Source organism: Colobus angolensis, unplaced genomic scaffold (assembly GCF_000951035.1).
Source record: "Colobus angolensis palliatus isolate OR3802 unplaced genomic scaffold, Cang.pa_1.0 Scaffold34, whole genome shotgun sequence".
In the NCBI taxonomy this organism is placed as follows: domain Eukaryota; kingdom Metazoa; phylum Chordata; class Mammalia; order Primates; family Cercopithecidae; genus Colobus; species Colobus angolensis.
The window spans coordinates 4083429-4100731 of NW_012116710.1; the positions used below are offsets into that span (position 1 = coordinate 4083429).

The following is a 17303-nucleotide window of genomic DNA, read 5'->3' on the forward strand; positions in this document are numbered from 1 at the left end:
TTTGAGAAGGAGTTTCACTCTTCTTGCCCAGGCTGGAGTGCAATGGCGTGATCTAGGCTCACTGCAACCTTGGCCTCCCAGGTACAAGTGATTCTCCTGTCTCAGCCTCCCAAGTAGCTGGGATTACAGGCATGTGCCACCAGGCCAGGCTAATTTTTTTGTATTTAGTAGAGACAGGGTTTCACCATGTTAGTAAGGCTGGCTGCGAACTCCTGACCTCAGGTGATCCACCCGCCTTGGCCTCCCAAAGTGCTGGGATTATAGACGTGTGCCACTGCACCCGGCCCCCTCCCTGTGGAGATGTCATTACCATATCACCTGTAAGAAACACTGTCTACAAGGAGAGACTGGGACATTTCCACAGAAGAGTGCCACTTTTGTCCAAGATGCAAATTATAATCATTAATTGTTGGCGTCAATGAGATGGGCTTAATGAGCATAAACCCATAGCATAGAAGTTTTGACATGCTCGCTGGGGCAAACCACAAGTCGAAGGGTGAAGTGGGTGAGGGAAGAAAAACTGAACCTATCATAATCGCTGTCACTCAGTGTTTTTAAGATAATCCTTTCCCCAAATTGTACTTTCATCTACACAAAATTATGCAGGGTCAATTCATGATGAGACTCACTACTTGCTCTACAGTATGATTTCCAATCTTTTAGTCAAAGGAGGCACAGGTCTCTGAGTCTGTTGAAGAGATTCAAACCCTAAACACAAGTCAGCCTGGTTGTGACCCTGGTCATTTTTAATTTAATTTTTGTATTCTCTCTATCAGAGACAGGGTATCTCCCTCTCTTTTAAATAGAAGCAGGGTCTCACTTTCTTGTCCAGGCTGGAGTGCAGTGGCATGACCATAGCTCACTGCAGCCTCGAACTCACCGAACTCCCAGCCTCTACTGATCCTTCCACTTCAGCCTCCCAAGTAGCTGGGACTACAGTTGTGCACCACTATGTCCGCTATTTTTTTTTTTTAATTTGTAGAGACAGGGTTTTGACTTGTTGTCCAGGCTGGTCTGGGACTCCTGGGCTCAAGCAATCTTCCCACCTTGGCCTCTCAAAGTGCTGCGAATACGAGTGTGAGCCACCGCGCTGGGTCTCATTTAATTTTATAAAAGCACATAGATTTTACCACCCTATTCTAGTCAGAATTTTATTAAAATTACCTATGTTCTTTTCATGCCATAGATTAGACCTAAAATTGATTCCCACTTCACCCCCTACTGCTGGTTTAATTCCTGTTTCCCTGCACATACAATGGACCACACCTGCAAAAATCACAAGGTTGACTTCAGGAATCAGTTTTGATCTTTGCTGTTGTACCTTAACTTTTTTTTTTAACTTTTATTTTAGATTCGGGGAGTATATGTACAGGTTTGTTACATGGATATATTGCATGATGCTGAGATTTGGGGTACAAATGATCCTGTCACCCAGGTGATGAGCATGGTACCCAGTAGGTAGTTTTTTAGTCCTTACCCCACTCCGTCCCTCCCCCCAGTAGTCCCCATTGTCTACTGTTCCCATCTTTATGTCCATGTGTACTCCTGTGGTACCCTTATTGTGTTGTGGAGCTTACACACGAGAAAGGGACTTTCTTGGATTCGTGTACATGGCTCAAGAGAAAATGGTTAGAACTGATAGAATGAATAGAACTGTTAGAACATGGCTCATGCCTGTAATCCCAGCACTTTGGGAGGCGGAGGCCGGTTAATCACTTGAGGTCGGGAGTTCCAGAACTGATAGAGACCTTAATTACCTGGTCACTGTTTTTTCAACTGGGATTCCAGGAAGGAATCTCTGGTTAGATGCCACAGTATTCACAACTGATCCTTCCTGTTGTTGGCTGATGGGAGCAAAGCTCCACCCAGATTACCTATCTCAATTAGGTTCTTTGAAACTCAGCCCACTTTAGGGATAAAAACAATGGAATTCTATCTGTACAAGTGACTGTTACTGTAGTATAGGGCAATCTCATTTCTCCTTTAAATATCATCTCTTTAAAAAAATTTTTAGAGTCGGGGTACATGTGCAGGTTACCTGGATATGTTGTGTGATGCTGAGGTTTGGCGTACAAATGACCCTGTCACCCATGTACTGTCTCCCAGGTGCCCCTTTTATGTTTTCATTGCCTTTTATGTTTTGGCCGTTGATGATTGCTTAACTGATTTTCTCCCAGAAGTCAGCTTTAAAATCCCATTCCAGAAGCTTGCTGACAATTTAGAAGACCAGAAAAGTAAAAAGAAAGCATATAGATTGGAAAGAACAAAATATGACCGGCCCCATTTACAGATGATATTATTTTCTACATAGAAAATCTAAAGGAATTTACAAACAAGAATATCACAACACACACATCCAGTGAATCAGTTAAGTTTAAATCTAATACGTTTACAGGAGCTAAAAATTACAAAATAATGATTAAAACTGATGAAATCAAAGAAGACTTACATAAGACACATATTGTGTTTATGGAGTGGAAGGCTCAGTATAGTAAAGACTTCCATTCTGCCACAGTGAAATAAAGGCTTAATGCAATTTCTATCAAAATTTAAGCAGGGCTTTTGAAAACATAGGCTGATCCAAAATTTATATGGAAAAGCAAAGAAAGTAGAATAGATAAATAAACTTTGAAAATGAATAACAAGTCAGGTGTGGTGGCTCACGCCTGTAATTCTAGCATTCAGGGAGACCAAGGCCAGAGGATTCCTTGAACTCAAGAGTTTGAGACCAGCCTGGGCAACATGGCAAAACCATCTCTATTAAAAATACAAAAATTAGCTGAGTGTGGTGACACACACCTGTAGTCTCAGCTACTTGGGAGAATCATCTGATTCTGGGAAGTTGAGGCTGCAGTGAGCTATGACTGAACTGTTGCACTCCAGCCTGGGCAACAGGAGTAAGATCCTGCCTCAAAAAAAAAAAAAAAAAAAAAAAAAAAAAAAAAAAAAAAAGGAAAAGAAAAGAGAAAGAATAATAAAGTGAGCAATCAGTATACAGCTCCAGTAATCAAGACAATGTGGCATTGATAGAGGGATAGATGCATAGATTTTTGGAAAAGAGCATTGAGAAACACACAAGTAGGCCAAACAATTCAATGGAGAAACACTTTTTTTTTTTCCCAACAAATAGCATTGTAACAAGTAGACATCCAAAAAATGAACCTTGACCTAAATTTTATTCCTCATGAAAAGTTAACTCAAAATGTATCATAGACTAATTTTCACATTCAGCTTTAAAATTTTTGTGTCTGAAATAAACTGAAAACAAAACAATATTTTTAGAATGCAAATAACTGACAAAGGATTTGTGTCCAGAATATATTATAACACAAAAATTAAGAAAAAAATCCATTAAAAAAACTATAGAGAATAGATTAGTAATTGCCAGGGGTTAGGGATGGGGAGTGAGGAGAGGACAGGAAGATGGCTGTGACTATAAATGGATAGAACAAGGGATCTTTGTGGTGTTACAAGTTTTATATATTGACTATTGGGAGTGGTAGTTACACTAATCTGTACATGAGATAAAATTGTATAGAACTGTACAGACACATACACAAGTGCACATAAAACTGGTAATGTTTGTGGACTGTACTAATGTCAAATTTGATATTGTACTGTTATATAAGGTGTTACCATTAGAAGAAATGAGGTGCGGGGTACAAGGACTAAATAGTACTATAGGGTATTATTTGTATAACTTCCTACAAATCTATAATTGTTTCTAAGAAAAACTTTTTAAAATTCAAGTAGAAAAAAGCAGACTTAATATATGAATAGACTATTCACAGAAAATGAAATTGGAGGCAACATATTTGTTTTTTTGTTTTTTGAGATGGAGTCTCACTCTGTTGCCTAGGCTGGAATGCAGTGGCGCGATCTTGGCTCACTGCAGCCTCTGCTTCCTGGGTTCAAGTGATTCTCGTGCCTCAGCCTCCCAAATAGCTGAGATCACAGGCGCGTGCCACCACACCCAGCTAATTTTTGTATTTTTAGTTGAGACAGGGTTCCACCATGTTGGCCAGGCTGGTCATGAACTCCTGACCTCAAGTGATCAGCCCACCTCGGCCTCCCAAAGTGCTGGGATTACAGGCGTGAGCCACCACTGTACCTGGCAGCAACACAAATATTTGAAAGGCCTGAATATAAAACATCTGTGGAACAGGATGAAGTGAATTTTTCACCTCCACTGGGCCCTTACCTGGTATACATAAAATCACCAGCATCTGCATCCCCATTTATTGATCCAGAAACAAAGAAAGCTTTGTTGAGCTCTATAGAAATTGCTCGTATTCTAACATCGGTAACTATTCTTGGCTTGACATATTAGAATGTAAACTTGGCCGGGCGCGGTGGCTCAAGCCTGTAATCCCAGCACTTTGGGAGGCCGAGACGGGCGGATCACGAGGTCAGGAGATCGAGACCATCCTGGCTAATACGGTGAAACCCCGTCTCTACTAAAAAATACAAAAAAAAAAAAAAACTAGCCAGGCGACGAGGCGGGCGCCTGTAGTCCCAGCTACTCGGGAGGCTGAGACAGGAGAATGGCGTGAACCCGGGAGGCGGAGCTTGCAGTGAGCTGAGAGCCGGCCACTGCACTCCAGCCTGGGCAGCAGAGCAAGACTCCGTCTCAAAAAAAAAAAAAAAAAAAGAATGTAAACTATATTTTACAGTATGCATGAATGGTCTCTTTCCCTCACTCCAAAACCAATCCAAATGAAGGTGGATTTTCCCCCCCAAATGGATAGCCAATTATCCCAATAATAATTGTTTTGTTTCTATACTCCTTTCAACTAGAAAAAAATGTGTTTAAAATTAAAAATTGGCCTCAAATAAATGCTAAAATACTGCTGATTTTATTATTCCAATTAACATGAAGAGACAGTAAACAAAATAATATCTTGTTAGGTATGTTTTGTGTAAAGAGAATCTTCTATAAATGTTAGTATCTGATCAAGAATAAAAATCCATTTTAAAATTATTTCTCCAGGCCCAGGTTTCCCCTACCCATTTGATTCTTATTTCAGGGAAATTAGGAAAATAAAGGCAAGAAAAAAAGTTAAAAACTCATAACATTAATTTGGACAACTAGACTTATCACCACTGTCAAAATTGCTTTCACTCTTTTATTAAAGAAATATTACAGATAAATATAACAACTCCCACCAAACCTTTCCCACATCACAAAAGGCAACCTAGTCGTATATGGATCCATGACCAATACATAGTACTGTATAATTTAATAAGTTCTTTGCAAGATCTTATTAAATTATACAAATGTTATACTGTGTTCCGTTGTGTATTTTAATTTTTTTCTCTCAATATTATATATTGTAATCTATCCATATAACTATAAGTAGGTTTTGTTTCTCTCTAAATTCTGTATTTTGTCACAGAAATGATCACACTTATTCATCTATTCCACAATTGATAAAAATTTGTTATATCCAATTTTGGGCAATACAAACCATGATTCAGGAACACAGTGATATCTCTTTGTGTACATTTGTGGGTGCCTGTGAGCCAACACACCAAAATTCAATGGACTATTCCATGTTTATGTGTTTTTAAAGAAATCTTGTTACCCTAAAGTAATAGATTCTACTTTCATCATAGTTTTAGAATTATGCTTTTTATATTCTGGTCTTTAGTTGGATTTTATTTTTGTGTATGATATAAAGTAGAAAGCTAAAATTTTTCTCCTGTGAACCTTCCATTTATTAAATAAGCCATTCATTCCCCAGTGATTTCAATAGCACTGTCATACACAGAATTCCTGTATCTTCTTGGATTTTTGTATCGATGCTATCTTGATTTATTCACTCAGTAATACATTGTTTAAATGACAACAGCTTTAAATAAGTATATATCTAATAATAGAGTGTGTCTTCTCTATTTGCTTTGTCAAGTTTGTTTGAGCTATTTGTGTTTCTTTACTTTTCCACATAAAATTTTTGGATAAGTTTGTGAAGTTCCTTAAAATAAAACTGATGTAAACTTCAAGTGGAAGTATATTAAACTTAGCAATTTGGGAGAGAAATTATATTTTTACAATGTCAAGTCTTTTCAGACAAAATATCATTTTTCAGGTGTTCTTTTGTGCCTTTCAACATGTTTTATAACTTGATGAAGACCTCAATTCATTGTTGTGTTCTTAGATTTTTCTATCAACACGTTTTCTAATTAACTATTTTTTGTATAAGTTATTTTTATAGTTCTTCATTGATACTTGGTTTTCCCAATCTTGTTTTTCTTACTTAATACATTGGCTAGGAGCTCAAGTATTGTGTTGTTATCTGATGGCAGATACCTTGTTTCAGATTTCAATGAGAATTCTGATTAAATATTATCAGTAAGATGTCTGCTGAAAGTTTCTGATAATCAGCTTTTTCATTATATAATTTGTCACCTTGGAAGAATTCTGTAATGTTTCATAAATTTGTGGCTTTTTCAGAAGGCTATCCCACATTCGTAGTTTTCTACTCTGGAAGTGATCATGTAACGTGCAATGAGGTGTTAATTCCTTCAGAAGGCTTTGCCATATTCACAATATTCACAGGGTTTCTAATGAGTATGAATTCTCTGGTGTCTAACAAGGTGTGACTTTTGGCTGAAAGCCTTGCCACACTCAATACAGTGATAGGGCTTCTCACCTGTATGTTTTCTCATATGAAGGGTAAGAGATGAGATTTGAGAGAAGGCTTTTCCACATTTACTGCAGTCGAAGGGTTTCTCACCTGTATGTCCTCGTATATGTATAGTAAGGGATGAGCTTTGGGAGAAGGCTTTTCCACATTTATTACATTCATAGGGTTTTTCACCTGTATGACCTCTCATGTGCACAATAAGGGAAGTTCTTTGAGAGAAGGCTTTCCCACATTCATTACATACATAGGGCTTCTCACCTGTGTGACTTCTCATATGTAAATTAAGCAGTGAGCACTGAGAGAAGGCTTTACCACATTTGTCACATTCATAAGGCTTTTCCCCTGTATGACTTCTCAAATGAAGGGTAAGGGATGCAATTTGAGAGAAGGCTTTACCACATTCATTACAATCGTAAGGTTTCTCTCCAGTATGAACTTTTTGATGTGTAATAAAGTTTTGCTTTTGGCTGAAGGCTTTACCACATTCATTGCATTCATAGGGTTTCTCTCCAGAATGAATTTTTTCATGAGCAATGAGATTGGATTTCTGGCTAAAGGCTTTCCCACATTCCTTACATATATAGGGTTTTTCCCCAGTATGAATTCTCTGGTGTCTAACAAGATTTGACATCTGTATAAAAGCTTTCCCACATTCATTACACTCATAAGGTTTCTCTCTAGTATGGATTTTCTGGTGTGTAATGAAGTTTTTCTTGTGGCTGAAGGCTTTTCTGCATTCCTTACATTCATAGGGTTTCTCACCAGTGTGACTTCTCATATGTACAGTAAGGGCTGAGCTTTGAGAGAAGGCTTTTCCACACTCATTACATTCATAGGGTTTTTCACCTGTATGAATTCTAACATGTATAATAAGCATGGAAAACTGAGAGAAGGCTTTACCACATTTATCACATTTATAAGGTTTTTCTCCTGTATGACTTCTCATATGAAGAGCAAGAGATGCAATTCGAGGGAAGGCTTTACCACATTCATTACATGCATAAGGTTTCTCCCCAGTATGAACTTTCTGATGTGCAATGAGGCTTTGCTTCTGGCTGAATGCTTTTCCACACTCATTACATTCATAAGGTTTCTCTCCAGTATGAATTTTTTCATGATCAATAAGATTTGATTTCTGGCTGAAGGACTTCTCACATTCCTTACATGCATAGGGCTTCTCTCCAGTATGAATTCTTTGATGTCTAATGAGATTTGACATTTTAATGAAAGCTTTGCCACATTCATTACATTTGTAAGACTGCTCCCTACTGTGAATTTTATAATGTTTAATAAGTTTTTCCTTGTGATTGAAGGCTTTTCTACAGTTACTACATTCATAGGGCTTCTCTCCAGTATGAATTCTCAGATGTCTGATGAGGTCCAAAGTTTGATTGAAGCCTTTTCCGCAATGATTACACTTAAAGGGGGTAATGACAAAATGGGATGAGCTATTAGCATATGATTTCACATGTTCATTATATTCACAATGTTCCTTTCTTATAAGGCATTTTGCATTATTATGACAGTCAAAATTATGTTCTAAACACTTTCCAAATAAGTCATACTCATAGAGATTTTGTCTCGAAGGGAAAAAATCAGAGTTCAGAGGAAATACATTTGCAAATTTCTTTTGACATTCATTGCCTTTTTCTTCAGTCAGTGTTTTCTGGAATTTAACTTCAACTTGTCTCAAAAGTCTGTCCTGGTTTTTCTGATGCTCATCAACTCCCCATATTTCTCCTAAAACAGATTGCAAATAAATATCACTTACAATTTTTTTTCCAATATCGTAATATGAAGAACATTTTGAAAAATATGCAATTATGGGACTGATTATTGGTTTAAGCCTCAGTCTCCCACTACTAAAAAATTTTCAAGTGCATATATCTCTTATCTCTGAAGTTTTGAGAAGGAAATTCAGGAAATATGAGTGGAGGCATGTATTTATAAATACAAATAGCTTTGATTGCTTTAAAAAAGGATCTGATAGAAAACAAACTGATAAATAAATAGGAGATGCAGAATGTACAAAGTAAGAAGAAATAATTATAGAGGAAAAAACAGGACGCTAAAACCTATAAGATCATTTTGCAGGACTCTATTAAAATACATTTTTATAATCTAAAAATGTTTCTGGATTGTAAATTACCAAAACTGACTCTACAAGATGCAGAAAACTTATCTAAACCAATTTTCGTAAAATAAAATATGAAAAGTAATACCCTAAAACAAAACAAAAAGGAAAAACCCAGAGATTCACATGAAAATTCTAACAGATTTAAAGAACAACTCCTGTGCTGTTTAAAACGTTGTGAAAGAAAAAAGAAAAATTCCCAATGTTTTTGTATATGAAAAAAATATATTAATACGAAAACCTGACAAAGATGACACACCAAAAAAGGAAACTATCCAATTTCATTTATGAAAACCAATGTAAAAATTCTATGTAAAACATCAAAATGACCCAAAAGGAAAAAAGTGACCCAGAAGTACATTAAATATAAGATATATCATATTTGAGTTGAGTATATTTTTTCCAGGGATACATTTCAATAATAGAAAGTATATTACTATAAGTAAATACATTAATAAAAATGTCAAGTAATGACATTTAAAAAAATGGAAAAAATCAAGTAATCATTTCTGTAGATATTAAGATCATAAAACTCAGTATTTTTCATTAAAAAATCCTTTATATAAAATAGGAACAAATAACATTTAATTTGAGAACAAAGTATAGTACAGCCCAAACACCAGCACTTTACTTAATGGAAAACATTCAGAAGCATTCACATTAAAGTCAGAAATAAGAAAAGATGAGTTGTTGTCACCACTCATTGCAGTACTAGGCAGTACAATTAAATAAGAGAAATAAATCAGAGGTATGAAAATTAAGAAAAGAGTTTGCCCCTCTTTTCTTAATTAAAAGGCATGAGTGCAGTGGCTCATGCCTGTAATCCTAGCACTTTGGGAGGCTGAGGCAAACAGATTTCTTGAGCCCATGAGTTCAAGACCACACCGAGCCACATGGCAAAACCCCATCTCTACAAAAGATACAAAAATTAGCTTGGCATAGTGGTGCACGCCTGTAGTGCCACCTACTAGGGAGGTTGAGATGGGAGGATCACCTGGGAGGTCAAGGTTGCAGTGAGCAGAGATCACTGCTGCTGTCTAGCCTGGGAGAAAGAATAAGACTGTGTCTCAAAAAAAAAAAAAAAAAAAAAAGGAAAAGAAAATGAAAATTAACATTATTTGTCAGAAACAAAACTGTTTACCTGAAAAACCAAGTCATCTGAACAATTATGAAAAGAAAGAAATTCACTACATATGAATCAATATTCATTTTTAAAAACCTTCATATACAAACAACTACAGTCATCCTTCATTATCTATTGGGGACTGGTTCCAGGACCTCCCATGGATACCAAAATCCATGGATGCTCAATGCCTTACATAAAATGATAAAGTATTTTCATATAACCTATATGTGTCTTTCTATATACTTTAAATAATCTCCAGATTACTTATAATACTGAATACAATATAAATGCTATGTAAATCATTGTTATACTATAATTTTAAATTGGTATTATTTTTTATTGTTGTATTGTTATTTTTTGTTGCTTTTTTCCCCTGAATATTTTCAATCTGTAGTTGCAGAAAGCATGGATAGAAAGGGCTGACTATATTCAGAAATTATAGAATTAAAAACTACATTTACAATGACAAAAGTATGAAAAATATACAAAAATTAAAAATGTCCAAAAACCATATGAAGAAAAGTTTAAAATGAACATACAGACTTGAAGAAATGGAATGGTGTTATGGATTGAATTGTTATGGATTGAACTGAAGTCCTAACTCCTCATGCCTCAGAATGAGGCCTCATTTAGATATAGGGTCACTGAAGATGAAATTAGTTTAAGATGAGGTCATAGTGGAATAAGAGAAGCCCCAATGCAATATGACTTGTGTTCTTACAAAACGAATGCTACATGAAGAGACAAGAGACACAGAAGAAATGCCATGCGAAGATGGAGAGATAGAGTAGAGTTTCGCTGCCACAAACCAAGGAATGTCTGGGAATACCAGAAGCTGAAAGAGGCAAGGAAGAGTCCTTCCCTACAGGTTTCAGAGGGAGTATGGTCCTACTGACACCTTGATTTTAGATTTCTGGCCTCCAGAGCTGTGAGAACATTTTTTAAAAATTTCTTATTTTTTAGAGACAGATTCTCACTCCGTAGCCCAAGCTGGAGTGCAGTGGTGTGATCTCGGCTCATTGCAACCTTCAACTCTGGGGCTCAAGCAATTCTCCTGCCTCAGCCTCCCGAGTAGCTGGGACTAGGGGCGTGCGCCACTACACCCAGTTAATTTTTTTTGTATTTTTAGTAGAGATGGGTTTTCACCATGTTGCCCTGGGTGGTCTCGAACTCCTGAGCTCAGGTGATCCACCCGCCTCAGCCTCTCAAAGTGGTGGCCCATGCCTGGCCAATTCCTGTTGTTTCTGTTACCAAGTTTGTGGTATTTTGTTTCAGCAGCCCCAGGAAACTAAGACAAAAGGCATTAAAGGATTTTACACAAGAAAATTCAACAGCATAAGATGACATTCACAAGTTAATGTATCAGTTTAAAGGGGTTTCAATAAAAATGTTTGAAAATAGAGGCCGGGCGCGGTGGCTCAAGCCTGTAATCCCAGCACTTTGGGAGGCCGAGACGGGCGGATCATGAGGTCAGGAGATTGAGACCATCCTGGCTAACACGGTGAAACCCTGTCTCTACTAAAAAATAAAAAAACTAGCCGGGAGAGGTGGCGGGTGCCTGTAGTCCCAGCTACTCGGGAGGCTGAGGCAGGAGAATGGCATAAACCCGGGAGGTGGAGCTTGCAGTGAGCTGAGATCCGGCCACTGCACTCCAGCCCGGGTGACAGAGCAAGACTCCGTCTCAAAAAAAAAAAAAAAAAGAAAATAGAATAGCTCAAAGGAAAATGATACTGGGGATTGCCACCATAGATGGGAAAAATGTGTAAGAGAATAATTACTTTTCAAAATATATCCTTTTCTACTTTAAAAGTTCTGTTCTGGCTGGGTGCAATGGCACATGCCTGTAATCCCAGCAGGTCAAGGCGGGTGGATCACGAGGTCAGGAGTTCAAGACTAGCATGGCCAACATAGTGAAACTCCATCTCTACTAAAAATACAAAAATTAGCCAGGCATGGTGGCGCGTGCCTGTAGTCCCAGCTGTTCGGGAAGCCGAGGCAGGAGAATCGCTTGAACCGGGAGGCGAATTGCTTGAAACGGGAGGCGGAGGTTGCAATGAACCAAGATCGTGCCACTGTACTCCAGCCTGGGTAACAGAGTGAGACTCCATCTCAAAAAAAAATTATAATAATAATCAAAAAATAAAAATAAAAAGTTCTCCTCTATGAGTATGTATTATATATCCAGTATAAACAAATAAAATTGTTCTGAACACTGCAATAATCAATAAAATGACATAGGAAGGTTAAAAAACTGGATGACAGAATTGGAACATAAAACTGGAGAGGCCCACCTAGGTTAATTGTATAGGGGCAAATATAGTGAGCAGAGGGAAAAAAAATAATAAGAAGTTGAGGTTAAATATGGTATAATAAATACATGAGTTTAGCTTGGATTCTATCCAAAAGTACACTAATATTACAGTATCATGTAAAAGGCATAAACCAACGAAGACAAAGACTGTAACAGACAACAATGGATGATAGATTTAAACATAATTTTAGCAGATGGAAGATGATGAAAGGACTGTTACCTAACAGAAGAACTGAGAACACTGAAACCCATGTGCCTGCAGACGAAGATGTCAAAAAGCAAGTTCCTACTATATAACTAAAGAAAGGCTGAGAAATCATGTACCATGAAAGGTGGGAATGAACAGGGGCCCTAAAAAACAAAAGAACTGAATGGAAGTCTATAAGGCAAACAATTGCCTGCATTGTGCCATGAGATGCCTATCACTCCCTAGAGAAGATGGGAGACTACTCTCTGCTTTTGGAGAAATGGAACCAGACAGACTCTAGAGTCAGGGACACCAGACAGAAGAATACAGGGAAAATAAACTGGCTCAAACAAGGAGAATAAATAAAAGTTTACATACTTAATAAGGCTGAGACACTCAGTTCCATATTGCTGCTTACTTCCAAGGAATATGGAAATTTTTCTCCTCTCTGCTGGCATCTGTTATTTTTTGCCTTTTTAATAATGGCCATTATGACTGGTGTGAGGTGGTACCTCATTATGGTGATTTGCATTTCTCTAACAATCAATCAGTGATGTTGAACTTTCTTCATAAGCTTCTTGGCCATATTTATGTCTTGAAAAGTATCTGTTCGTGTCCTTTCAATAGGGTTGTTTTTTTCTTGTAAATTTAAGTTCCTTATAGATGCTGGGTATTAGGCCTGTGTCAGATGCATAGTTTGCAAATATTTTCTCCCATTCTGTAGGTTGTCTGTTTACTGATAGTTTACATAAATAATCTTGACTAAATGTATTACAACAAATATACAAAAAGATAAAATCTATAAATCAATAATTCAAAATAGAAACACAGGCATACTTCAGAGATACTGTGGGTTCAGTTCCACACCACTACAATAAAGCATGTCACACAACTTTTTTGGTTCCCCAGTGCATATAAAAGTTATGTTGGCCGGGTGCGGTGGCTCATGACTGTAATCCCAGCACTTTGGGAGGCCGAGGTAGGTGAATCATTTGAGGTCAGGGGTTCAAGACCAGCCTGGCCAATATGGTGAAACCCTGTCTCTACTAAAAATTAAAAAAAAATTAGCCGGGCGTGGTGGCAGGCGCCTGTACACACCCAGCTACTGGGAGGCTGAGGCAGGAGAATAGTTTGAACCCAGGAGGTAGAGGTTGCAGTGAGCCGAGATCGCACCACAGCACTCCAGCCTGGGTGGCTAAGAGAGACTCCATCTCAAAAAAAAAACAAAAAACAAAAAACAAGTTAATACTATATACTCTAGTCTATTATGTATACAATAGCATCATGTCTAAAAAATGTACTACACCTTAATTTAAAAATATTGCTAAAAAAATGCTAACAATCATCTGAACCTTCCGTGAGTAATCTTTTTGCTGATAGGGGGTCTTCCTCAATGTTGATGGCTACTGACTAATCAAGGAGGGATTGCAGAAAGTTGGGGTGGCTGTAGCAATTTCTTTTTCTTTTCTTGTTTTTTTTTTTTTTGAGATGGAATCTCCCTCTGTTGCCCAGGCTGGAGTGCAATGGCTCTATCTCTCCTCACTGCAACTTCTGCCTCCCGGGTTCAAGCGATTCTCCTGCCTCAGCCTCCTGAGTAGCTGGGATTACAACAGGTGTGCACCACCATGCAAGGCTAATTTTTATTATCATTATTATTTTTAGTAGAGATGGGGTTTCACTATGTTGGCCAGGCTACTCTCAAACTCCTGACCTCGTGATCCACCTGCCTCGGCCTCCCAAAGTGCTGGGATTACAGGCGTGAGCCACTGCGCCTGGCTGCAATTGCTTAAGATAACAATGAAGAGTCACACTGATTGACTTTTCTTTCACAAAAAGTTTATCTGTAGCATGTGATGATGTTTGATAGTACTTTACCCACAGTAGAACTTCTTTCAAAAGTGTAGTCACTCCTCTCAAATCCTGCCACTGCCTTATCAATTATATTTATGGAATATTCTAAATCATTGATTTCCACAATGTGCACAGCATCTTCTCCAGGAGTAGATCCTGAAGAAATGACTTTCTTTGTTCACCCATAAGAATTAATCCTTATCCCTGCTATCACAAGACTGCAGCAATTCAGTCACATCTTCTGGCTCTACTTCTATTTCTGCTTCTCTTGCTAGTGGCATATCTACAATTACTTCCACCACTGAAGGCTTGAACCCTTCAAAGTCATCCCTGAGGGTCGAATCAACCTCTTTCAAACTCTTGTTGATATTCTGATCTCCTCTCATGAGTCATGAATATTCATAATAGCACCTAGAATCATGAACCCTTTCCAGCCAGTTTTTACACTTTTTAATTTACCCAGATCCACTAGAGGAATCATTACCCATGAAAGCTACTATATTACAGAATGTATTTTTTTTTTTTTTTTTTTGAGATGGAGTCTTGCTCATCACCCAGGCTGGAGTGCAGTGGCGCGATCTCGGCTCACTGCAAGCTCCGTCTCCCAGGTTCACGCCATTCTCCTGTCTCAGCCTCCCGAGTAGCGGGGACTACAGGCGCCTGCCAACGCGCCCGGCTAATTTTTTGTATTTTTAGCAGAGACGGGGTTTCACCGTCTTAGCCAGGATGGTCTCGATCTCCTGACCTTGTGATCCGCCCGCCTCGGCCTCCCAAAGTGCTGGGATTACAGGCGTGAGCCACCGCGCCCGGCCAGAATGTATTTCTTAAATAATAAGACTTGAAAGTCAAAATTACGCTTGATCCATGAGCTGCAGAATGGATGCTGTATTAGCAGGCATGAGAACCAACACTGATCTCCTTGTACATCTCCATTAGAGCTCTTGGGTGACCAAGTGCACTGTCAATGAGCAATAATATTTTCAAAGGAACTTTTTTTTTTTTTCCTGAGCAGTAGGTATCAACAGTGGGCTTAAAATATTTAGCAAATCAATGCTGTAAACAGATGTGCTACCATCCAGGCACTGTTATTCCATTTATAGAGCACAAGCAGGGTGTATTTAGCATAATTCTTAAGGGCCCTAGGATTTTCAGAATGGGGAATGAATATGGCTCCAACTTAAAGTCACCACCTGCATTAGCCCCTAATAGGAGGGTCAGTCTGTCCTTTGAACCTTTGAAGTGAGCCACTGACTTCACCTCTCTAGCTGTGAAAGTCCTAGATGGCATCTTCTTCCAATAGAAGGCTGTTGCATCTACATCGAAACTCTATTGTTTAGTTAGCCACCTTCATCAATAATCTTAGCTAGATCTTCTGAATAATTTACTACAGCTTCCATTGGCTCTTACTGCTTTACCTTGTATTTTTGTGTTGTGGAAATGGCCTCTTTCCTTAATCCTTACAAACCAACCTCTGCTAGCTTCAAACTTTTCTTCTGCAGCTTCCTCACCTCTAAGCCTTCATAGAATTGAAGATAATTAGGGGCTTGTCCTGGATTATGCTTTGGCTTAATGGAATGCTGTGGCTGGTTTAATCTTCTACCCAGACAACTAAAACTTCCTCCATATCAGCAATAAGGCTATTTTACTTTCTTATCATTTGTGTGTATACTGTAGTGGCACTTTTTTTTTTCTTTTTTAGAGAAAAGGTCTTGCTCTGTCACCCAGGCTGGTGAATACAGTGGTGTGATCTCAGCTCACTGCAACCTCCATCTCCTAGACTCAAGCGATCCTCTCGTCTCAGCCTCCCAAGTAGCTGGGACTACAGGCATGCACCACTACATCCAACTAATTTTTGTATTTTTAGTAGAGACAGGGTTTCACTGTGTTAGCCAGGATGGTCTCGATCTCCTGACCTTGTGATCTGCCCTCCTTGGCCTCCCAAAGTGCTGGGATTACAGTCATGAGCCACCATGCCTGGCTGGCAACGATATTTTAAAATGCTAACAGACTACATTGAAGTTACTGGTAGACATATAAATTATTACAGTCTCTTTGGAGGGCAAAAATGACTATAAAATTCAAAATATGTGTATATGGACATATATATGTATGTGTATGTATATGTGTGTGTATATATATGCACACATACATTATAAACACTTGCATATACACATGACAAATATATCAGAAAATGGGAGCTACCAATAAATCTGCACTGACTTAAAACTTTTATTGAAATAAAAGTGTGGTAGTGATTACTGAAGTAAGAGAGCAAAACCTAAAAATACAGTGGGAAGTATGACTGTATACTTCAGACATTCAGAACAGAAGAAAGAAGAGAAAGTAAGGGACTATAAATGTCAGTAGGTTTAATTTAATAACTGCAAATTAGTGAATGTATGCAAAAAGAAAGGATCCTGTATATGAGGGTGGACGGTACTCCCGAAGATGCTAATAATAGAATGATTATCAAAGTAAGGCTGGAAACTTATTAGGAAAGGTTGGTATCTAGCACACAGGTAAGAAAGCCAACCAGATCTCTAAGTTCTGAGGAAAGAAATTAAGAAGGGTATCTAGAAATGACATCTTAGGTTTACAAAAGAGTTTGCATCAATGGTCACTTTTGTATTACAAAAGTATACATCAGGCCAGGCGCAGTGGTTCACGCCTGTAATCTCTGCACTTTGGGAAGTCGAGGCGGGTGGATCACTTAAGGTCAAGAGTTCAAGACCAGCCTGGCCAACATAGTGAAACCCCATCCCTACCAAAAATACCAAAAAATTAGTCGGGTGTGGTGGTGCATGCCTATAGTCCCAGCTACTCAGGAGGCTGAGGCACAAGAATCATTTGAACCCAGGGGCCAGAGGTTGCAGTGAGCCAAGATCGTGCCACTGCACTCCAGCCTTGGTGACAGAGTGAGACTCTGTCTCAAAGGAAGAAAAAAAAAAAAAGCCGGGCCCAGTAGCTCACACCTGTAATCCCAGCACTTTGGGAGGCTAAGGTGGGCAGATCACGAGATCAGGAGATCAAAACCATCCTGGCTAACA

The 17303-nt window shown here is 38.4% G+C and overlaps 1 protein-coding gene across 5 annotated transcripts in view; it reads right to left on the reverse strand.

Annotated features, from left to right (window-relative positions):
• Window positions 1–5112: 5112 nt before the first annotated feature.
• ZNF569 (zinc finger protein 569) overlaps window positions 5113–17303 on the reverse strand; it is a 66024-nt gene continuing 53833 nt past the window's right edge. For all 5 annotated transcript variants that reach the window (XM_011952349.1, XM_011952353.1, XM_011952351.1 and 2 more), the window contains one exon: window positions 5113–8387. In XM_011952349.1, coding sequence (XP_011807739.1) covers window positions 6565–8387 — 1823 coding nt within the window. In that variant the 3' untranslated portion in view covers window positions 5113–6564. The remainder of the gene's footprint in view (window positions 8388–17303) is intronic.